General features: G+C 35.4%; 5 protein-coding genes across 5 annotated transcripts; 4 read left to right on the top strand and 1 right to left on the bottom strand.

Annotated features, from left to right (window-relative positions):
- Positions 1-467: 467 nt before the first annotated feature.
- Positions 468-7,533, top strand: LOC135691334 (homocysteine-responsive endoplasmic reticulum-resident ubiquitin-like domain member 2 protein). Its single transcript, XM_065209171.2, has 8 exons — positions 468-649; positions 2,923-3,000; positions 3,145-3,219; positions 3,903-4,012; positions 4,329-4,490; positions 5,014-5,456; positions 5,706-5,734; positions 6,292-7,533. Exons 1-8 carry the CDS (start codon positions 518-520, stop codon positions 6,502-6,504), a joined length of 1,242 nt encoding a protein of 413 aa, XP_065065243.2. The 5' UTR covers positions 468-517; the 3' UTR covers positions 6,505-7,533.
- Positions 7,534-8,672: 1,139 nt separating this feature from the next.
- LOC135691338 (trafficking protein particle complex subunit 2-like protein) lies at positions 8,673-11,370 on the top strand. The gene is made up of 6 exons (XM_065209177.2): positions 8,673-8,817; positions 9,070-9,163; positions 9,798-9,876; positions 10,045-10,132; positions 10,586-10,665; positions 11,231-11,370. The coding sequence occupies exons 1-6, from the start codon at positions 8,785-8,787 to the stop codon at positions 11,274-11,276; spliced, it is 420 nt and encodes a 139-aa protein (XP_065065249.2). The 5' UTR covers positions 8,673-8,784; the 3' UTR covers positions 11,277-11,370.
- Positions 11,343-12,238, top strand: LOC135690895 (putative histone-lysine N-methyltransferase set-23). The gene has a single exon (XM_065208584.2). The coding sequence runs from the start codon at positions 11,343-11,345 to the stop codon at positions 12,147-12,149; it is 807 nt and encodes a 268-aa protein (XP_065064656.2). The 3' UTR covers positions 12,150-12,238.
- Positions 12,239-13,580: 1,342 nt separating this feature from the next.
- On the bottom strand, positions 13,581-15,985 carry LOC135691337 (uncharacterized). The gene is made up of 3 exons (XM_065209176.2): positions 15,766-15,985; positions 15,058-15,158; positions 13,581-14,121 (listed from the first exon to the last, which is right to left on the bottom strand). The coding sequence occupies exons 2-3, from the start codon at positions 15,137-15,139 to the stop codon at positions 13,595-13,597; spliced, it is 609 nt and encodes a 202-aa protein (XP_065065248.2). The 5' UTR covers positions 15,140-15,158; positions 15,766-15,985; the 3' UTR covers positions 13,581-13,594.
- A 2,496-nt stretch (positions 15,986-18,481) lies between these two features.
- LOC135691354 (uncharacterized) lies at positions 18,482-23,671 on the top strand. Its single transcript, XM_065209193.2, has 4 exons — positions 18,482-19,275; positions 20,163-20,422; positions 21,317-22,046; positions 23,335-23,671. Exons 1-4 carry the CDS (start codon positions 19,008-19,010, stop codon positions 23,502-23,504), a joined length of 1,428 nt encoding a protein of 475 aa, XP_065065265.2. The 5' UTR covers positions 18,482-19,007; the 3' UTR covers positions 23,505-23,671.
- The last annotated feature ends 262 nt before the right edge of the window (positions 23,672-23,933 follow it).

Raw genomic sequence — 23,933 nt, 5'->3', positions numbered from 1 at the left:
TGTTTTCAAATTGACGGGTTAAAAATTCAAGTTGAAAAAAAGAAAACAAGTAACAATGAAGCCAACAATTCATAAAATATACAAAAAATAAGAATAATGTATAATGTTATTAAGAATAGATTTTTGAACGCACCAAGTGAGAGAGCTGATAAGAGCTGGTTAACTACTACTCTCAGATTCAAATTCGTTGAGTGCGGATTTCGTTCATTACTGTCAAAGCATCATACGAATAACGATGGCAATGCGTATGGTATCTTGGTACGGTGAATCGTTTATTAGAAAAATGATATTAATTGAACTACTTAAAGTTATTCATTTAATATTATTTTCAGATCTCTGAACCGCACCTAGGTTGAGTATAGGATGTGATTCTAATTGCAAGAGCCAAGACTTTAGTTTGGTTGGTTTCTGCTTCGTGTAGCAAAGTTTGCCTCGCGGAGGAGCGTTATTTACGTGTCTCTGTTTCGTTTGTTCGATGACCACTGGCGTGATGCAATAATTCGCCTTTGAAGTAAACATGGAGTCGTCGATAAGGCTTGTGGTTAAAACTCCGAACCAAAGATTCAAGGATATTCACATTGATTGTGACCTTGGATGGACTGTAAAAAAGGTGAAAGAGTATTTAGCTGATGCACATCCAACGAACCCGGTAATTACTGCTTATCTTGGTTAACATTCCAACGATCTTCGCAACCAACGATGTTATTGATTGGCCTAGCCACCTTCGTTCGATTTAGAAACCAGACTTCAAAAGCTTGAATTTTCACGGCGCTATATATATACAACTGGTTTTTAGTTTGGTTTTCACCGAACCTCCTTTAATCTTTATCTTACTGTCATTCTGGAGTGGTCCTACTCCCAAGCATAAAATGATTTGGCCCAAAATAGGTAAAAAATAAAAAATCCTGGAGGAAGTTTAAAGCCCTCGTCAAACGATCCAACATTTCACCCAACATTTCGCCCAACATCATGTTGGATGGTTTGACCACCATGTTGGGTCATCCAACATCGTCATTTTTGATGTTGGATGAAATTTGACTGAGATTAAAAAATGTTAGCAACCGACATCCAACAATTCTATTGTGTTGGAGTGTTCGGTAAAATGTTGGGTCGTTTGAACACCTCAGCCAACTTTGTTGGCTCTGTGGGTGTACGTGCAGTTGGTTGAAGAGTGCCAACATTCAATCATTGCATCGTTGTTTTTTTCTTGGGCTGGTTTCCTTTGTTTCAACAATCGTGTTTGCTTACAATCAGTTACACTTTAATTATGGACAATATATCACAATATAACGAATTATGTGCATCAGCCGTCAATGAAGAAACTGTAGCACAGAGGAGCTACAAGAAAGTGCAGGGGAATGAATTTGGGCCACGACCTTGATAGGGGATACAATGCTTGTTCTGAAAGACCACGATGATAGTGAAAATATCTGAAGAGATAGTAAAAAGAGAAGGCAGTGATTGCCTCTCTTTTTTTCTGATAGAAATGTCGCAAAACTGTGCAGCCTTCAGCGGGAACTTCTACCTAGTCCTTTTTCGATCTGTGCGGGAAAATGTTGGATGAAATGTTGGATCATTTGACCATCATCATTGGGTCACCTTCCAACAAAAAACAAAAATGTTGGCAACATGCTGGGTGAAATGTTGGATCATTTGACCAGAGCCTAATTTACATCCCTATGTAATATGTTGACATGTTGACACTTCTACTTTCCTGATATGGTTATCTCGAACACCACCTCGATGTCAACTTTCTGATTTGAACTGATCTGGGCAGAAAACCTCCTGAACTCTGCAGTTTTTTTTCGTTTTCTGAATTAAAAATAATTTATAAGCTTAGAAACAAAAATAAAAAATTATAAATGAAAATTATCCGGTCTCTGTTTCCCTCAGATTTTGGATAATAGTAATAATTTTTGTTCGCATGAAATATTCACATGAAAAGATATAAATTATCTGTAAACCTAAAGTTTGAAAATAGCTTGCTTAGTCTTTACTATATACATTAAGTACCAAAAATTTATGTGGGATTTATTTTTGGTGAAGCAGGGCAACCAAAAATTAATCACACCAAATTTTTTTGAAACTAAAATTTCTCTTACTGAAATTTTCAAATGCTAGAAAAATCTTGTTTTACACCAATGGACTTTCAAAAATAACAAAAAGATAATTCCTTAATATTGTTTGCATATTACTAAATATCCACAACATATCAAATTGCAGTTTTTGTTCTCTTTTGTCCTCAACAAATAAGATATCCAGCTTCCAGCTCATCCTCACTTTCTTCTCTTTCGCTCTCTACATTCAAGAAATTTGACTTCTCTAAGGGCTGAACTGATGCTTTGCTCTTCATAATTTCTCTCAATTATTTCTTTTAAACCCTCCATTCGTTTCAATACCAGCACCTCAATTTTCAACCCACAATCTATCAGAATTTCTAATCGCCTTGTTGCGACTGGAGATATAACTGCTTCCAATTATTTTTTCTCAATGGTTCATATAAAAAATAAAATAAACAGATTTCCTCTAAAGAATAATTTATGGCATTCTTGTCTACTCTTCAGTTCAATTAATTGGGCAATATATATTTGGTTTTAGCAACTTTTATGATTGCATTCCAGGTAGCTTTTTGATGAAGATAGACATTTTTTCTTTCCACCAAAATTTTTTCCTTCCACCAGAATGTTTCAAATTCTCACCAAAATTTACATCAAAAATTAATCTACCAAAATTTTTGGCTACGGATTTTTGTTGTTGTCACAATCTCCAACTATGAAATCCATTTGTGCCAGGATTTATAAGGATTTTCATCACTGTATTAAGGCTAGTTTTTATGATCATCTTCTGGTAAAATTTCATTTTTATTTTGTCCTGAAGTTTTTTTGTTATATATATAATATGTTCTTTTCTACTTGTTTTCAGGAAACCATTTCACAGAGGCTTATTTATTCTGGGCACTTGTTAAAAGATGAGCAACAGCTTAAGGAAGTACTTAGTAAGGTAATAATCAGCAATAATTTTTGCTCCAATTTGAAATTAAATAGTTACCAAAGTTTTTGTTATTAGAAAATGATCATGCATTTTAACAATTTGATGGTAAAAGCTAGCAGGTTGTTAAAGTAAATGAACATTACTTTGTTTAAGGAGCATGAATCACACACACTCCACATTGTTTGTCCAAGTGCATCTGAAGCAAACACGAATGAGAACCAATCAAATGTGAGTTGTTCTCTCTAATTCAAGTTTACGTTATGCTGTATTTATCGTTATGCTTATCAAAGTATGATTTTGAATAAAATATATCTTTGAATCTTGATATATCTATGAATCCTCATATTCTTGATCATGTTCCCTTGGGAAAATGCATTTTTGCCTTGTTATGAATATTGGTTATAGATATTGCCTTGTTGTAAACATTTTAGATTCCATTTCTTGTGAACCCTAGAGTGATATTTTCAAAACCATTTTGTACTCCCAACCATGGTGGTATCTTGCACAAAACCCCTGAGGTTCCTTACCTCTCCCCTCCCTTCTTTGAATTCCACCTCAAAAGTGACATCCCTGATATTTTTTGTAATACAGCTTAGTGATAGAAAAAGTACCAGTGGCGGACACTTGGGGGGGGCAAGGGGGGCAACGGCCCCCCCCCCAATACTTTAGAGGACAATGGTCTTTTGTTCTAAAACAATGGGAAATGTGACGTCATCTTATTAAAACAATAGGCTTGCCCCCCTAATATTTGATCAAGTGTCCGCCCCTGCAAAGTACACTGATACCTGAGTATGGAGCTTGGTTTTAATTAAAAAATTTGTACAGTTTAAAATTTCCTCTATATGATTTATATTTTTGGTTGAATGATTTTTCCTAATCCAAAACTAATTTTCAAGTTTTTTCAAATAAAGGGGACACCATCAAGGACGGCGAATCAATCAAATGATGCAAATCTACCTGAGAGTGAAGGAGTAAGGCATAGAAACATTGGTAATTCAAGTCAAAATGCTGGTGCTCCAATGTGAGTACTTAGGACAAAATGTGTTGTTAAGAAAGAGATACATATGATCAAAATAAACACTTCATGTATCCTCACAAGTTACATTATTTTATTAAGAAAAGTACCTTCAGGGAATATTGAAACTGCCCCCTAGTCAAATACTTATTTGTTTTCTCTCTCCTTGTGACAAAAAACTACTTGTAAAGAGATCAATATATTGTTGTCTCCCTATTTTAAATATTCTGTTTATAACCAATAGCTCTTCAAACAATGGAGGCAGAAGTTCCTGTTTCCTGCTGTGACAATGATTTTTAAATCAATTTACCTTTTATTTTAGCTATGGAGGTTGGACAACATATAATAGTCAATATGAAGCATACTGGCGAAATTATTATGAAGCAATGTATAGAAATTTTCATTCATCGAGCCAAATACCAGTCCATCAGATGCCTGGAGCCTCAGCAGCTAACAGTTTTTATCAATGGCAAATGAATATGTAGTGAGTGAATACAATTTTTCATATCAGAAGTAGCATTGTAAAGTGAATTGTCTGTTGTATGTACAAATACCAGTTTTGAGTGTACCAGTTTAAAGTTTAAACATTTGCCCTCTTCAGACATGAATTCATTTCCAACTGAAACAAAGTTTGGTGATGACTATGATAATCTGTGACAGAATTTTAGCAGCTTTTCAGCTCCACAGTTAAAATGTTCATTTTATAACATATTTGACTTACTTAAATCTTGTTGATGCAGACTTGTAGCTTAGTTGAAAGAGCAACACCCACAGTGTCACTAGTAACAGGTTCAAGTCCTGCCCTTGTTGTGTCACTTGCTCATGTTTTTTCTCAGATAGTTTTTGCAGTTCTACTATCACCATTTTTGATCTATCAAAAGTTTAGTCAAAAATTTTCTGTAGCTTTTCAAAAACTGTATCATCTAAGGAAGCAAAGTTAAAAGTGTTTATATGATGTATAAATCAAAACTGAATAGAATGTAAATGATAAATTCCTTTTATTGCAGTGCAATGTACAATCAGAGGACTAGTAGTTACCCACTCACCAATGCCATGTCACAGCCACCTTCTCCCATCACACCTCACACATTTCCTGCTACACCAAACCTTGAGCAAGCTCACCAAGGCGCTGGTTTGAATGAGCAGCCAGATGGTGGACAGCCTCCTGTTAATGTGCCTGGGCAACAGGAAGCAGTTGGTGCCAATAATGCACAGAGAAATGCAAATGTGCCCATGAATGCTGGAGGTGCCATGTTTGATGATGAGGATGAGAATGGAGATGGGCGACGTGACTGGCTTGATTGGGTCCATACGTTTCTGCGGTTAAGTGTTATGCTTAGCATCATGTACTTCTACTCGTCCACAACAAGAATCCTAATGATATCACTACTTGGCTTCATCGTTTATTTGTATCAAGCAGGTTGGCTAAACTGGCGAAGACAAGCAAGAGGTGATATTTTATGATGTAAAAATTCATAAATAACAAGAGTTTGCCTTTTGACATAAGAATCTAGTTCCAATCTGTTATATCAAAGTTTTGAATGCTTTTCAAGATAGCAGCTAACAAAGTTCTTTCCCGTGTCCTGCAATAATTTTGAAATTATTGAAATTTTCATGGCTTGATTATTTAGATGATTAAAGGGTTAATTTATAGTTATCTTTATCATATAGAGATATTAACAAAAGGTTTTTGTTTCAGATCAAGTCGAAAATGATGAACAGAATCAAGTAGGTTTTGTTGTCTTTGTTTTGATCAAATTTAATCTTTATCAGTTTATCCAAGCATTTTCAATCATTGCTCAGACGTTTTGCACTCTGAAGAGTATCAGACGAAAAGCTTGAGTATGTCTAGAAATGATGATGCGAGATAACAGTTTTTTTAATAGTGTTTGCAGTCTGACAGTCTGGCAGTTTTTAATAAACAGTCTGACAATGTTTGCAGTTAAAGTTTGATGGCGTTTTTCCTTAACTTATAAGTACACACATCAAGAGATTTCAGTGCTAGAAACTCAAATTTGTGAAGAATTTGCTATTAAAGATTACTATTCTTGGTGGCAAACAGCTTTTATATGATAACAATGAAACTGTGTTGATACAGTGACCATTAAACCTATTTTTTTAAAAAGACCCACACTACAATGTTTTATTTTTTTCTAGCTTTTAGTTTTATAAAGAACCAGAATATTTTGCAAAGCTTTATAATTAAAATAGTCTTGCTGGCATAGGCCTTTTCTATGAGTCTTTCCCTTAAAATTACAACTGTTGTTATTGATATTTTCTTTTAGCAAAACGAAGATAACCAAGATAGGCAGCAGCCTGGTGGAAATGAAAATCGAGAAAGAAGTGAATCAGCAGAGGGAGATGAAGAAAATGACTCAAATATACCCCAGGAAAATATCCAACCACCTGAAATAAGCCCTTTTAGAGCACATATAAACCTTCTTTATACGTTTGTGACCTCCTTTTTTACCTCATTAGTGCCACAAGCAGCTCAATAAAGGCTTAGCTCCACATCCCACGATGATCCCTCGACAACTGCTTGCTACTGTTCTGAGTACGGAATAGATTGAGACCCTCAGCATGCTCGAATACTTTGTTATCTAATTGTTATCTATCTTTCAGCTAACACTCGAATGGATTTATGCGAGACTGTTAATAAACTGGCCCTTAGTATGTGAAATTGGAAATTTTAAGTCAGCCCCTAGCCAGCTCGTCCCATTGCAATGACATGGGTGAAATAATGTTTTAACTTTGTTGTTTTTGGCACTTAGCGACGCTTGTTGTTCGCATAAACTGCAGCATCAGATTTTTGCACAGTTAAATATTCCAGGCATCTTATTTACATTACCCTTCATGATACCTCGATCGAGCTTGAGAAAAAGCGTCGAATTTGAAAAAATAACTCCACTTTAAAGAAAGGTGCCAAACATTGATCGACTGTGACAGGAATCGCCAAACTAGGCATCCCCATCACATTCAACCAATCAAATGCATCGGACATGCAAAGGTAACTAAAGTCCTTTTGACCTAGAATTTGGATTTCATTATATAATTCGAATACATGTCTGTCAGGTAGACATGTCAGTATACATTTGTCATACTGTCTTCATTTCCACAATCTGAAAGCTTTTTACAACATAGGTAAAAGTTATTAAGGCGATTGTGTATTTTACTTTTAATAAGTCACTGGGTTCTTGTTGGGAAATTCCCATTAAATGCGTATTTCGTTTGTGTAATATGTAAAATGTTGTCGTCAAATAATTTTCGTAATCGTGTTAATTATTAATATTTCGACTATTTCAGAGTTTGGAGTTGATTATTAAGTGTAACTGGTCGAAAAATCTATTATGATATTTTGAAATAATTACAAGCATAGGTTTAGAATATTTGAAGTTTATTTGAGCAACTCCTTAAAGTCTGTACGTACTTGACTTAATTTATGTCAAATATATTTCTTATTAAGAAACCTGAAATAACAAAGTCAAATGTTGATTGCCTAGTGCATCAGGCTTTGTGACAGTTTGAAAGATTCGTAGCTTCCTTTTGCGTGTTCTTTCTCTTTCACACCCATCTTCTTTGGAATGTTCATCTTCTGCATTGTGAGCAATCTTTCTAATTATCGTGGGTTAGAAAATCTAGTTTTATTACAAGTGAATATAATCAGCTGATTAGCACAAACCTAGATAATAATCAGCTAATCAACACGAAAAACGAACTATAAAAATGAATTTTAAAAAATCATGTTTTCAAGTCAAACGTTTTTAAAATTAATTTTTATAGTTCGTTTTTCGTGTTGATTAAAAAATTTTTTCCTAAACTAAACTAAATATATATAATATTTCTAAGTAATATATCTTGGATGCGGTAAATACTGGCTGCATGATTTGCAAAGCATGGGATTGAAAACTGCTTTGATAGTCTTTTAAAGATTTCAACATTGTTTGCGTTTCTTGTTTCGAATGGATGTGGATGGCCAACGCATACTAATATTTATAATAACAAAAGCCACCATGAGATATTGTATATATAGAGATTGTATACAAAAGCTACGAAAGCTGAGGGAATTTGTATATTTATAGAGAACTTCTTCAATAGGATTCTCTCAATAGATGACTAAAGTGGAATATTTTAATCACGACCAACAATCCAACATAACTATGAAAATTTTGCAAATTTCTCATAGAAGAGTTCTCTCTCTCTTATAAGTTAAATTTGAACCACGGCTGTGTTTACTAGATGGACTTAAAGAGCCTGGCTATTTCATATTGCCGCATACTGCAAATTATTATTCATATTTTTGAATGGGGGGAGTGGGTTATTCGAGGGGGGTTTATACGAGAGGAGGGCTAATAGAATTATAGTAGACATTAAGAAAGCATTATTAAAAAACCTCGTAAATTTTAGTAGGAATTTTTCTGAGCATTTGATTAAATATTTCTAGAAGTATGAATTTTTGTGGTAATTCAATAAAACGTCAAAGGCAACATCAGTTGGCAAAAATCAACAAATCGAGGGGGCCAATTCGAGAATTCAAGGCAGCAGTAGGGGCTTATTCAAGGAGGGAGGGGCTTGTTTAAAATTTGTAGTCCTTGGGTGGGGGCCATTCGAAGAGGGGGGTTTTTTCGAGGAGGGGGGGGGGGCAGTTCGAGGATTTACGGTATGCCTGAGCAATAGTGTTGTGGAGGAGCTGAATTGTAGAGTGTGTGGAGGAGCTACGGCCTAACTAGGAAGAGAAAATTATTCGGAAATTCAAAGTTGAAATTTGGCTTGGTGTTGTTATGGCTGTCTGTGTAGCCGTAATAGCGAATGAGGTTTGCACGCTATATATCAATTCTGCTGATAAACCTTCATTATAATGATTTAATGCTCAACTAAGTCCAGTGTAGCGCCTCTTTTTGCTGATAAAATCTAAATTTGTTAAGCTGAATCACCCTTGATGTCTGCAAGTGCTCAATCTTCACTTGCTTCTTCATCTACATAGTAGTATTTATAATGTTCAATACGCATTGGCAAGTCATCTTTATTTACAAGATTGTCTGTGTATTTCTTCCCTATCCCAACAGAATTATCCTTTGTACATATTGACAACAAGTCCACAACCGGAGCTGAAATTTCACTATATTGTGCACACTTGTTTAGATGTCATTGAAGAAAAAGGTAGCTTGCATGATTTTGCCTTAAAGATTATTTTTGTTTTTATGACTATGACCTGCATTGCCAATTATTTGAACTTTTCTTCTTGACAAAGGAATTTGATTTTGCTGTTCAATATGCTCAATAGAATCAAATGGTAGCAGGTCACAGAGCATAATCTGATCCTTATTAAACAAGAATTTCCATATCAAAATTGAGTTCAGATGAGTGGGGCTTCCAATTTGGCAACAATGAAAGTGCTTTTTCCAGTTTCCTGTGCTGCCAGTATGCAGAGCATGGTAATTATAAACACATGGTCACACTGAATGCAAACCAGATCTATAAATTGTTTAGGAAAAGTTGATAGTGTTGGTGCACCAGACATTAAAGTGTGGGGATGTTGCTGCACCCAAGACCTTGTCAAAATCTGCAATACTCTGAAAACTGGCTTTGTCCTTCTAGATGAAAGCCATAATTATTCAGGGCAAGACAAAGAAAAATGTATTGTGCTGTTATTCTGCTTTTCAAAAAGCAAATACATTTTTTGAATGATTTTGGGTTTTTTTATTTCGAAGTTTTTGCCTGATTTATTTTCCAAATTAACAAGAAAATACTTTTGATAATTATATATTGAAACATTTTTTTTAATCTTATGCAGCTTCATCACTGACAAAAGCCTCAAATGATCCCAGAGAACTCTACTTAGGGCTTCTATATCCAACAGAAGATTATAAAGTGTATCTTTTCAGATTTCATGCAAACTGCTACTGGGATAGACCAACATTAAATGACTTTCATTTTGTGATTTATCATTTAATTTGAGTTTTTACAAAAATGTTTCATGTCATGAAAACTTTCTTTGTCATCTATGCTCTTGTTTTTTTTACCTTAATTTCAATTTCAAGATATGGGTTTGTAACAAATACAAAAGTCAAATTTGTGATTGTTGTTGAAGCAGCCAATACGTCTTTGAGAGATGGTGACATCAGAACAGTAAGCTTGCAAATTTATATGTTGGACAGCCTGCTTAACAGCCATTATGTGTCATTTTTTCTACTCTTGTGGAAATGATTGTCCGGTTTTTTAAACATCCGATGTTTGAAATGTATATGAGTTGCAGAAGATTTGTTTTTGAAAAACTTGACATTCTAGATCAGATTCAGGATATATATAGCTTATATTCAAAGCTTAAAATGGTTATATTCAAAGTCACAAAGTTTGTCATGGTTATGCTTGAACTTGGAAAAGTTAATCACAGATATTCAGAGCTGTTTGGATTTTCTTTTGTAGTATATTTATTTTTTGGTTGTAAACATTGATTAGCTTTCACTTGCTGTTGACTAAAAAATATTTGAATTTACACTGAACTCTGGAGGTTCAGTGTTAGCATGTCTTAAAAAGTAGTTAATTCATGCATAAAAGCTTAGTTTCATTCCTTGCTTCTAGATGTTCCGCAAGTTACACACTGCATACACTGATATGATTTGTTGTCCATTTTACAATCCCGGCGATCAGATTAAATCAAAGTAAGAGTTAGATTGCTTTGTAATTATTGTATTCCTATAATTAAATATAAATTTATCATCAAATTGTTTGTGTTGCCATAATATTGCATTTAAACAATTATTTGGTTTTATTACAAAACATTACTGAATTGTTTGTAAAATTATGATTACTTTTTTAAGCATGCTTATATTGTACATACATGTATTTTATTATTTTTTTATGTTGCATTTTCTTCTGTTGTCTGTGTGATGATTTTGCCTTAAAAAATTGTTTTTGATTTGTTGTGTTATGTTGCTTTTTGTATTTAATAATGCTTAAATTATTTGTCCTATTTCTTAAATGCACTATTTTCTGTCTGGTTTATTCTGATAATGGAGTGTCCGACAAAAAAGCTTTTAGCCAATATGTTGTAAAATGTTTGCTTTTTTCAAAGTCCTTTTAGAGGTCATGTCGATAGAAAAGGGTTTCATAGTGTTACAATAACTGAAGGTTGGTAAACAATAAAGTGAAGTTTAAAAACAAGTTTAGTGTTTTGTACTGTTTAGTCACTCAGAATGTCTCATTTGTGATTTTTTTCTGTTTCAGATCCTTTCACAGATTGGTGACCAGTCTAATGCAAAAGGAACCGTGAGCTTATTGATTATTTGAAACATTTTTTTACAATAGTAGTTTTATTGTTTGAATATTATTTGTAATAATGAATTGTTTCTATGGTGACGCCAATGTCGAATATTGTGTTCCAGAAGAGTTCTTGCAGGCCTATAAATATGTTGAAGACAATTTTCATACAGTGGAAGGAAGCAATTGTGCAGATATAGTTGTTGGGTGCTGCTGTGAAGGTGACTGCTCCGAAAAAGACTGTATCTGTCTTGCTCAAAGTTCAGAGAATTACAACCGAGACAGCACTCTTGTATTTATCGATGATCTCCTAACTGATCCGTATTTTTCAAAGGCTGTTTTTGAATGCAATTCATGCTGCATTTGCTCTGCATCGTGCCGAAATAGGGTCGTACAAAAAGGATTGAAGTTTCGTCTTCGAGTTTGTGAGACTGCCGGAAAAGGCTTTGGTGTAATAGCGGTAGAAAATATTGCAAAGGGAAGTTATGTTATTGATTATGCAGGAGAGTTGCTGTCTATGGATGAGGCAAGAAAGAGAATAATCACCAAAAAGGAAGATGAAAGTAACTATTTGCTAACAGTTTGTGAAAATTTCGGAGACAAATCAGTTCAAACTTTTATAGATGCTGCTAAATTTGGTAACGTGTCAAGGTTTATAAACCATTCTTGTTCCCCAAACCTTCTGCTTCATCCAGTTCGAGTAGAAACTTCCATTCCGAGGCTGGCATTGTTTGCTAAACGTGACATATTGGTAGGTGAGGAGCTTTCATTCGACTACGGTGGCGGAGCTCCAAATCAGCGCAGTTCGAGTGGGACTAAAAACATAGTATGTTGTTGCAACGCAGTTAATTGCCAAGGGTTTTTGCCAGCAGAACCGTTGAACTAGCAGATGATGTGTTTACCCTTACATAGAATGTTCTTATGCTCAACAATCCATTGTGGTGGACCACCAAAAAATTTTCTGTGGTCTGAAGGTTACAAGATTCTTCTTACTTTTTCTTCTTATTCTGCAGCTTTAAAAAAGCAGCCTCGATGTACTATTAGTCCTATTTGCAGGAAAAAAGCCACATCTTAATTTTAGTTGCTAATTCTTATTGATCTGGGAGCAAATTTAAAGAACTTTAGAGCTGTAAAATACTGGCCTTAGGCAACTTTGTGTGCAACATCTGAATACAGTATTTAAATTCTTCTTTCCTCCCTCGGGTTACACTGGGCTAAAGATAAAAAAGAATATAATAATAAAGATTTTTGGATTAATTAGTAGATTTTGTTTTCATTAAGGCAGCTGTTATTTGATGCCAATTTCACAACTGGACCTTTTCCAGTGAGTTTTCTTTCCATTAATCGCTAAAAGGCGTCATCTTTAACAATCAAACAATCTTAATATCAGTTTTTGTCTGCTACCATAATTTGGGGCATGAAGCTGATTCGTCCAAAAGGTTGTTCATTGTAATGACGAGGTATGAACTAGTCGCGTAAAATTCGCTCAAGGCCTTTTGTTGCAGAGACCTTTTAGAAAGTACATACTCTTGTTTGCATGCACATTTTAACTTTTACTGTTAGTGATTCAGGATGTCTGTTTGATGAGGTTTAATTACGCAGGTGATGTTGACGCCCGTAGCTCGTCATTTATAATTTATACTGATAATAAAATATGTACAGTTAGTTGTGCAAAGAAATGGTCGGCAGTGCTAATCTTTGAAGTCATAAAAATACCAACTATTTAGTAACATACGAGTCCTAAAGTTTGACATCAGGAAAATATATTTTTATACTTTTAGAATTGTTGTCTTTGATTTCAGAACGTTAAAGAGCATTTTCTTGACATTCAAGAAATAAGCTTTCAATAAGCTTCGAAATAAGCTTAAATAGCATCATGAAAAATAAGCTATATCTGTCGCAAATTAACTAAAAGAACAGAGTAAAGCAAGTGAAAGAACAAAGAGTTTGCCAGTAGTTACTGTTGTTTTGATCCAGTTCATTATCCATTTTATAACTAATACCAAATTATAATGATTTGATTGGAAAGTGCCTGTGCTCATACTGCCATGTTGCAGCCAATTTGAAACCCCTCTAGCTGTTTTCCCACATTTAGGCAGGCACTGTGAAGCGTTGAGAAAATGGGAGGCGGAGGGGGGGGGGCTAAAACCGAATTAAAAGACGCTTGAATGGTGTTCAATTTCTTGATTCTTTAGCTTTTTCAAAAGGAGGGAGCTGTAGCCCCCAGTCCCCCCCCTCCGGCTCCGCGGTATTCAGCCATGCTCTTTCAGGTCATATGGCTCAAGTTAAAAATACTATAAATATGTTTTATTACGTCATAACTTAAGAACTCTATGTCGATATGCCCATATGACCACTTTTTCTCCTCAACGCACTGACAAGCTTCTCTGTATTCAATCTTGAAATTTCAGCTTCTGGCTGGCTTTCTTTTAGGATTAAGCATTCACAGCCTTTAAAACATTTTGGGATATTTTTCGGGTGATCAGAAAATGATATTAAGATCATTTTTGCCTTAGCTTCATCTCGTAATCGGGCGTTTAAAGTCTTTGCACAGAAAGCAATGTTTCCTCCTGCTATATGTATTCTACTGTTTCCGCTATCATCGAAAACCTTTTGCAGCTCGGGCGAGCCTACGACAACCAGGCAATTGGTGTTTGGTCTCTTTAGATAATCCAATAATGACTTCGTATTTGTTGCTTCATCATCCCCCTGTGTTCCAGTTACACTGGCGTGGTTATCAATATGTAACACCGAATTTCTCTTTAGTGTCCTACTTAATGTTAAAATTGCTTTGTTATCTGAAACTGCTCCAAGTATCGTTGCGGAAATGACGTCAGATTTTGGGGCAGCATCTTTACCTGTAATTCAAGTTTGTGACGTAGTAAGACGGAATAACGACATTACACCACCATATCTATTGACGTTTATAAATGAAATTAGGTAAAAAATTGCGAATATATAGAACTTGGCTTTTAGAAGTTCTGTTTTTACGCATTGTGGTAACTTATTTTGTTCTTTTGAAAATTCATCTTTTGAAATTCTTTCGAGTATTGTCATAACCAAGGAATGAAAAATCATTGGTTTTAAACTCTTGAAATGAACCAGAATCGTATAAACATGACAAGGAATTCCAAACTTTACTTGCATTTAATAAGCAACTCTGAATCTAGAAATCTTCATTAATTATAAACACGTATATTTTGTAAGTTAAGCGTTTATAAGAATCTTACTATAGTAAAGGCACTGAACGATTATAAAACGCTCCAAGAATCTGCATATATCTGCTTTTTCTTGTTTGTGTATGAAGTATCATGTCTAGTATGAAGTACCAGTATGAAGTATCATGTCTAGTATGAAGTACCAGTATGAAGTATCATGTCTAGGATAAACCCTTATCTTGAATCAAAATTACTTCCTAACATCTTTCAACGTCTTAATTATGGAATATTTCAAGAAATTCATTCAGTGTTGTTTTGTTTTTCATTATATTTTCATAATATTTTTACTGCCTAAATTGTTTGAATAATTGGCTGGGCTAGCTTGACCTTTTCATAAATTTTTAACAAATTTTATAATTTCATTACATGTAATCCACTCTGTTTTTCATCGTTGTCATTCTTTCTGTTAAATTTTTTTCCTGAACCTTTCGTAGCAATATCCAGTAAAATTAGATGACGGCATCTAGTAAGATCCTTGCTTGGTTTCATGTAAAATAATTATCGGAAGTATCTCTGTATCATCTTTAAATAAAGGGTCATTTATCAATAACAGTATTCAAAACCAAAATCCCATACCACTGCTGCCTTTTGCTTCGCGTTTCTTCTCCTTTCTTTCACTGCTATCTTTCTTTGTTAGCTTTGTGAACAGTTTCGACATAGTTATTATAAGTTTTTACCTGGATTGAATCAAGAGTGATATTAAAATTATGTTATTAGAATGATATTATTAAAAGTGGTCGATGCAGATTTTATTCAACAGTCATCTTTTCTAGAATAACCGAGGATCTTGGCAGTCCTAAGTCTTCATTTTTTTAGCTTAATCTTAACTTAGATCTCACCGCAAGCTAAACAATAGCATTTTCTAAACAATCTTTTAGCTTGACTTATTAATAGGTCTAAGAAAAGGTTTTCCTACCTTAAGCTTAAATCTTAGAGCTAAAGATTATTATTAACACCCTGACTTATGTAGAAAAACAGATTACGCTTGGTTAACCCAACCAATCACACTTCATTGTAAAGAGGCCCGAAAATTTAGCTTGATTGTTCAGATGCCTCGTGATATATTCCGTATTGACTGTTATTTTTATTTATGGAGAAATCGAAAATAGTTATATGTCAAGGAACTCGTTATTTTGAAATGTAACAACAAGTTAACACCGATGACGTCCAAAACATCGTAGATGAAAGACCTCCTTCTCACCCAATATATCAAACGAGCTATTACAAACATAGAAAAACATAAAGTAGCAAATATATAGAAAGTGAGATATAAAAATGACTCACCTTGAAAGCTGCTGATTGAAGTAGTACTCTTCTGCAACTGAATTTGGCTATTGATAAACTTTTTATACAGACTGAAATCCCTTACAAGAACAAAATTTTGGATATCTTGATTGTAGGATTCTATTGAGCAGATCCTATCGTTTTTGCTTAACCTATAGATTTCAGTTGGTGTCGACTGATAAGTAACACTTATAATATGCTTACATGATTTTTGAGAATTGCTTACACGACATTTGTTTTGTTTTTGTTTCGCAGACACTATTCATCTTTTAGCAGCTGCTACAAAAATTTAGCTTCATTTTACTGAGGGAATTGAAGTAGATACCAAATCGATTGATTGAATTAACTCCACTTATAGTCAAAGCAATTTTATTCATCTTAAGTGTCTAGGAAACATGTTTTTCTTGATTTTTAGAAATAAAAAGTTACGTAAGCTATCTTTCGATGCCTTACGTCAAGGTCAAAGCTGATGTGGGACTGGCTGTATGGCACACCATTGCAGCAAAAATCATTAATTTTGTGCACGCAGTTTTAAAAAATGTGAATGCACATTCAAACATTTGTGTATGCTTACATAAATTTTTGAGCTTTAATATTGTAAATTTTGCTAAAGCACATCAACAAATGATTGTTGTGTATCAAGTAAAATCAATTTTTGTGCATGTATGTTCAAATTTTCGTGTGTGAACCTCTGTTGTCAAACTGTTGTGTGTGTGTTCAAACTTAGCTGTGTGACACATACCCAGGGGAGGGGGGTACTCCCTACTTGTCTATACAGGGGGGTCCATGTCAATATTTGGGGTCTGAGATTTTAGAAAAAAAATATATTTGGGGTCTGTAAATTACATGTTTAGAAAAATTCAATAATTGGGGTCTGACAATTAAAGCTTAGAAAAATTTCAATATTTGGAGTCTGACAACTACAGGTTAAGAAAAATTCAATATTTGGGGTGTGAGAAGTGAAAACGAAGTTGTAAATATGTAAAAATATTCAGGGTCTCAAAATGTTGAGACTCGATATTTGGGGTTCTTCAAAACTGTAACTCAATGTTTGGGGGTCAACAAAAATATGCTGACATGGTATAGAAAAGTAGTGAGTACACCCCTGGGGACACATAATTAGCCTACTTATTTGTAGATGACAGCAACATCTATTGTGAAGCTGAAAGTCTTTATCAACTTCAAAATGTGGTCGATAAAGAATTCAGATGTGTGACTGGATGCTGACAAACTGTCACTAAATATCGATGAAACCAATTCATATTTTTTCATATCTTCTCAACACCCTGCTCTAGAAACCGTCAAAATTGAGCTTGGTAACCTTCCTATCAAACAGGCTTGTTATGTCAACTTTCTTGGCGTTCATTTGGATGAAAATCGTTCATGGAAATAGCACCTAACAGGGCTAACTAAAAAAGGCTAACTTTAAAGTAAAATACCTGTACATACTAGTGTTCTGATCCGCCTTTACAGCACTCTGTTTTCACCTTTCTTGTATTATGGAATTTTAGCTTGGGGTCTTACTTATGTCAGAGTTTCTATTACAGAAACGGGTTTTAAGGAAAAACTCATTTGAACATTTTACTTCTGCATCTTCACCAGTCTTTTCTGACTGTAAAATTGCTGTATGTTTGTGTTAATAAGATTGCTCGTGTTCATCAATATGATAATCGGCAAGCTATCAGAACAGACATTTATGTAGCACCGCGAAATTCTCATTAATATGGTCTTAAGTCTTCCTGTGTGATATTCAGTACTGAGGAGAGGGGTGGTCAGGAGGGTTACTGACCCGGGTGCCCTTGGCTATAGGGGCCCATAAATAATAATTCAATTAAAAAAATTTCTGAGCAATGCTCCAGCCTCCTCATTACCTCAAAATGTCAACAATAGAAACAATAACGACAAAAGTCTGTGAAACTATTTAGGTTCTTTTAATATTTTATAAAAACATATAAAGCCCCGGCAAAACGACTGGACATTTGCGCTGGTCACAAACTGGACATTGCTCACTTGTTTAGAGTATGGACATCAAAAAAATATTGGTGGTGGCAAAACGACTGAACATTGTCCAGTGAACTTTTTCCCTGTTGAAGAATGCGGGTGGGAAAACTGGCAACAGGGCATCTCTTTACCTTTGAAAATACACTTTTCATAGCCCTAACCGTGTTATCGTATGAATTAGAGTGTATTATTGACAAGTGGCTAGGACAGCTAGGTTTATCAAAATCACCGTACTCCTGCTCTCTGACATCGCTTTCCTTATCGGAACCAAAGCTAATCTGATCGGAAGACTCGTCGTTACTAATAAAATGCCTTTCTGCTATTGGTCGAATTGAATTTTCACGTTGTTTCCATTTCGTTCGCGGTGTTGACTAGGAAGGTTTGTTAAAGATTTGAATAATGGAAATAAATTCGCGCCAAATCCTATCCATTACATTCATTGCGCGTGCGCGAACTGGACAATGTTCAGTAGAGTGGCAAAACGACTGAACATTTCTCTACAACATCTACGAACAAAAGAATTTTAATCCTGTCCACTGAACATTTTTGACTACCTTCAAAATCGACTGAACAACACTCAACATCGCTGAACAAGACTGGACAAGGTGGCAAAACGACGCAACATTTACGCTGGACATTTGTCCAGTGCATGTTCAGTGAAAATGTCCAGTCGTTTTGCCGGGGCTTAATACTCTCTCCTCGATTAGCCTAACTACCGAGAGAGCTCCTCCTCAACCAACCCCTGCATATAACTGTCCCATTTATATTTCATAAATTAGTTTCATTGCTGTACTTTATCCAATTGAGATCTAGTTGTGGTTTTACAATTGTGTTATATGTTGAATGTCGTATGTTGTGGGATTTTTAAAAAAAAGAAAAAGAGCTGAACTGAAAGTCAAGATCAAAAATTTTTCAGCAGCATTAGACTAAGTTACAGAATGCAAGCTAAGATGGTCAAATAACTACTTTAATATCAATTTGGTTAAAAAAGTATGCTGCATGAGAAAACTCCACGAACTATGCAGCCATGAAATGAACTTAGCCTGATAACCAAAACATTATTCTAAAGGAATTTTCCTTTAGAATAATAGGCTGGTTATCAGGCTACCATGAACTGGGTTAGGAGCGAAAGCCGCACGGAAGCGAGACTTTATGAAGAGTGAATCTGCTTCGGTGGTTTGGGAGTGCCGATATCGTTGAAAAGCTTTCTACGACGTATGTCAGATTCCGGTGGTTGAAAGATGCCTGTAGTAAAACGTTCTGTCGAACCAATCTTTGTCAGTCGCGGAGAAATTCCTCGTGATGCAAAAAATGGTCTTGAAGCTGTGGCTGTTAACACTTTGAGTGGTGTAATCTACCAACTCAGCTCTTTGGCCTATCATGCCGAGAACATCTTCGGTGAACTTTTTAAGGAAGCAACTGGGATTTTCGAAAGAACCTGTAATGCTCAAAAAAGGATAGATCAATTGGCAATTAAGGTTACTAAACTAGATTCTGCTGAAGAAGAGAGTAAGTTGGACATTAAACTTTGTAAAGTATGTTACGCTTGCCTTTTCAAGATAAAAATTACTTCCTTGTTTGTTGTTTTTGCAGTGATTTTAAAAACCGGTCCGCTTGCTAGAAATAAAGAACCATATCAAATGATACTAGAAAATAAATAAGAAAGTTCCCATTCTTATTTTCTTGTAAGCAGATGGGATTAATCAGGGCAGTTTTAACTCTTTTTTAACTCTAAACGCATTTTTTACAATCTATTTAGATAACCCATACTGATGGATTTTTTACTACATTGATCTGCCTAGCTTGACACAGCACGATTTCTATTCCAAAATATTTCTAATAAACATCTATATATGCCAAAAAATATCCAAAGAAAATTTACATAAAAAAATCCAATAATTAATAGGAAGTTTCTACTCCATCAGTAGCCACTAATTTACATTATCCAAACATTTATTTGCAAATTTTTGTTTTGATGTTTGTTCCAGGTTACCCTACAAAAAAAAGTTAGCAAAGAAGGGTAATATGGTGCTCAGAATAATTTACCATTTTACACCAATTGTGACAGTGGTATTTTCTCATCATTTTTGGCCATCTAATTTTGGGTTTCCAGTGTTCTGATTGCAAAGACAGCCATAAAAGGAAACCCCAACTGTTTTGAGGGTGGTTGAGAAGAAGAAACAATGGCCTTCTTCCACCAACTAGCAACATATTTTTAATGCAAAAGTTGCAAGTCATTTGGCCATAAACAAATGCACAAAGAAAATAAATAGAAGGTTAATATGCAAATAAAAAATAGGGTTGTCCTTTTAATGTTGAAAACTTAAAAATTAAATGTGTTTTTGCTGTTGGAATTCCCAGGTAGTAACGATTTTATCTGATTTGTCTTTTGCCAGTCTCATTGCAAGATATAAACTTGCAAAAGGCCTTTAAGATGACAATACACAATGACAGCCAAGTCACAGCAAGATCTACAATGCCCGATGCAATGCTAGAGGTTTACAATTGCAGTGAACCTGTCCCTGATCTAAACGGCCTGAACAAGTTTAGAGAGGATGGGAAGATGTCTTTGAAGTTTTACACTGATCCTACACACTTCTTTGAGCTCTGGAAAGAGAAAATGGACAAGGAATTAGAAACAAGAAAAAAGAGAAGAGTATGCTTTTTGAAATATAAATGCCTTGAAGAGGCTTACTAGTCTTCAACTCTAGTCATCCTAGGAATTTGTTATGCCAATTTTTTTATCTAGCATTCCTCAACACACCCAGTCAACATATGGTCTTGTCATGGAAATTTCTCTAAACTTCACTTTGCAACTTTTTAATGCTCAGATTTGGTTTTATGGCCCTATTTTTAAGTGAGATATAATTTTTCATATCGTATGTGCTTGTATTTAAGATTTTACGAAGAAATTAGGTTTGAAAACTTGAAGTGAATTTGACGACAAAAATCGTTCTGGGTGAAACTTTACCCCCCTAGTTGCCAATCACAGTCAAATCCCTTATGAATATTTTATCTTTATGTCGTCATAAAATCAATATCGTTAGCAATAACAAAATAAAAACTTCCAAGTAAACTAAGCTTCTTGCTCTCAATCCGAATCTGAGGTAAACAAATTTGTGTTTGCAAAAGAATTCGAAGAATTTTTCAAAATGTGGCTTTAAGTTGAATTGGTGTGTAAAGGCATCTTCCATGAAATGCCCCCCTTTCTTTTGGTTTTGAAAGTTGGCTTCAGCTAATAGGAATGCTCTTCTGGGTTTGCTGTTAACTTTATCCCAGGCTGGATTTACTGTTATTTGCAAATATCTGAAATCTATTATTTGATGATCTGGCATAAATTCTAGTGTTAACATCAGTAGTAAAGTTTATCCTCTAAATATTGAGTCAGTTGAGGTTGTGTAAAACATGATATTCAAAGAAAGTCTCAGCTTTTTATTTATCTATAAACCGTTAATGTAGGTTTGATACTAGGCATTTATCCTAATTTGGCCTTGCATTAGCAGAATTATTTCTGAAAGTTTTATGGCTCTTTATATTTTGATCTTATTAGAAAAAAGGGAGAGTCAAGAAGCAGCGTGATGATGGTGGTAAAAGAGTCAAAGATATTCAGAAGAAACAGAACAAGAATGTTCCAGATTGGGAAATCAGTGCAACAAAGAAGGTGACAACTGAGACACTAACATCTTCGGAGAGATCTAGACCATCGTCCACTGCAGCTTCACAACAGTACGATTACGACCATTACCCTCCTCCCCCTTCTGAATTGGCCCATCAACCTTTGAGAACATCAAGTGGATCATTTATAGAAAGGCCCACATCAGCCCCACCTCCTCCTCCACCCCCAGGAGTAGCATCACCAAGTAGGTCTCCTGCTCCTCCTCCACCCCCTCTTTACCTTGGAGCTCCAGGTGCATCTCCACAACCACAACCCAATATTCCACCGCCACCACCTCCCCCTCAAATGATGTCAAATGATCCAGGATTTCCACCACCCCCACCTCAACAACTTTCAGGACCCCCACCACCACCTCCGCTGCCTGCTGCTAGTAATGCTCCACCACCACCACCCCCTCCACCAATACCAGGTGCACCACCTCCGCCTCCTCTCCCATCCGGAGTACCAGCTCCACCCCCTCCTCCTCCTGGTGGTGGAATGCCACCTCCACCGCCACAGCAGTCAATGGGACTTGTTATTCCTAAAGAACCAAAGCTCAAGCCAACTCCGCCACCTGAACCAGTTGAAGATTCCAGAAATGCTCTTTTGGATGCTATTAAAAAAGGTATTCTGATCTGATTTATACACCAATGCATTTTTATGCCTTGTACATAAACTATAATCTTAGACAGAGCTGTTGAGACAAACCCCTAGGCACTTTCCTGGTAGCATGAATGTATAGTGCAACCTCTACCAGGGGCTCCAAAGAGGTTAAGGAGATCCTGGTGCAAAAGTGAAAGACAAGGCACCGTGGAGCCTTTCCGTTTAGAGTAGCTTAAAGCACATAGATCAGTCATTTTCTTGCAATCATTTCAAACGTTGTTCTGTTTTAAGGCTTATTTTTGTTGTGTCTGATTATTCTGGGGCAATTTTCCCCTGCCCCTTCTTGGTGGCTCCTCTCCTTCCATTTAAAGTTAGAGCATATGTATTTTTTAAGTAGAGATGTCAATATTGAAGTGGGAGGGGGGGGGGAGGGTTGTAAAACTCAACACCATCTATCGTGGATTGTAGATTGTGGCATATACTCTTTTTTATAGTAATGCTCCAAGTTGTGTCATGTATCGGTATTTTTAAAAAATGTTCGTTTTGAATGAGAATGTATTTTTAAAGTATTCTTATTTTCTCAAATATGATATGATTTCAAAAGAATATCACTTGCCTTTGACTAAAAATCCGAAACAAGATATTAACATAGTCGTGCAATTCTTTGTTAAAAACATCAAGAAACAGACAACTGCTGGAAAATTAGGCAAATATGCGAGCTGGGGCTGAGCAAATTTTTTATAATATTCTTAAAAACGTGACTTATGATCTGACTCCATGCCTGAATATCTTTATGAACAATATTCTTATAAGAAATAGTGTAGGTCAAAATATATTTGCTTCATTTAACTCAGAGAAGGAAGGTAAGGATTATATCTCCCCTCTTTAAACCTCAAAATGATAATTTATACCTATCTGTTCCTGCCTTACCAATCCAGCCACATTCTAAATCCTGGTACCCCCTTAATAGGCGAGCACATGTTTAGATGAACGCATTCTGTTTCGGCGCCCCTTTTTTTCTGTGAATCAGAGCAATTTTCTATCAGTCTTTCTGAGTCGATGAATAGTTTGAATGATTTCATAAACACAATAAAGACTTTTTGAAACACAAATGCAAGTATATTTGGTGTTGTCACGGGTGTAGCTTCTAGAAGTTACCTGTTGCTCAGCCCTGATCATAACTTTTTAGCACGTCACCCCTGGTGTGAACCACAGGTTGAAGCTATTTACATTCATTTTTTCCTGTCCCAATCTGAGAACTGTACTTTCAAAACCAGAAATCAGATTAAATTTATGCCTGTTTTCTGAAGGTATGGAATTGAAAAAGGTACAGGAAAGAAAACTGAATGAGAAGAAAGAGGATAAGCAAGTGATGGACGTTGCATCAATCTTGGCCAGAAGAATCGCCGTGGAACTGAGTGACAGTGAAGACGAGGATGATTGGGAAGATGGTTCAGACTCATGGTCGGATGATGATTAAAATTATCCTCATTGGACTCATGATAGAGCGCTTTTACTATTTTATATCAACGATGAAAGCCATATGATTCTGTTACTTTTTTTCTATAATTCAAAATTTTTATAGCATAAGGTGATCATTTATAGCAAAAGGTGCTGTATATTTTTTTATGATAACCCTTGTCGGTGTGTGTGCCTTCTAATTGTAAACAGTGTTTCTCGCCCTAACGCTTTTCTGTTATCGAGGACCCTCAACATTCAAATAACAATTGCTAATGAACAGCGCGACACTGCCTCTAAAGTTTTCCAAAGCAATATATTATTGAACCTAATTTAGCAATATTACATTTGTATTTTCACCATAACAAGCACCGAAAAGCTTTTCTATCATTTAGAAGAGTGATTTTTTGATGAATTTATATCAATCAGCATGTATGTAGCCACACTGATT

Source organism: Rhopilema esculentum, chromosome 4, assembly GCF_057945365.1.
Source record: "Rhopilema esculentum isolate cy_ngs chromosome 4, ASM5794536v1, whole genome shotgun sequence".
Taxonomy (NCBI): Eukaryota; Metazoa; Cnidaria; class Scyphozoa; order Rhizostomeae; family Rhizostomatidae; genus Rhopilema; species Rhopilema esculentum.
Note: the sequence above shows the minus strand (reverse complement) of the source record. Positions and strands in the feature narration are given on the sequence as shown.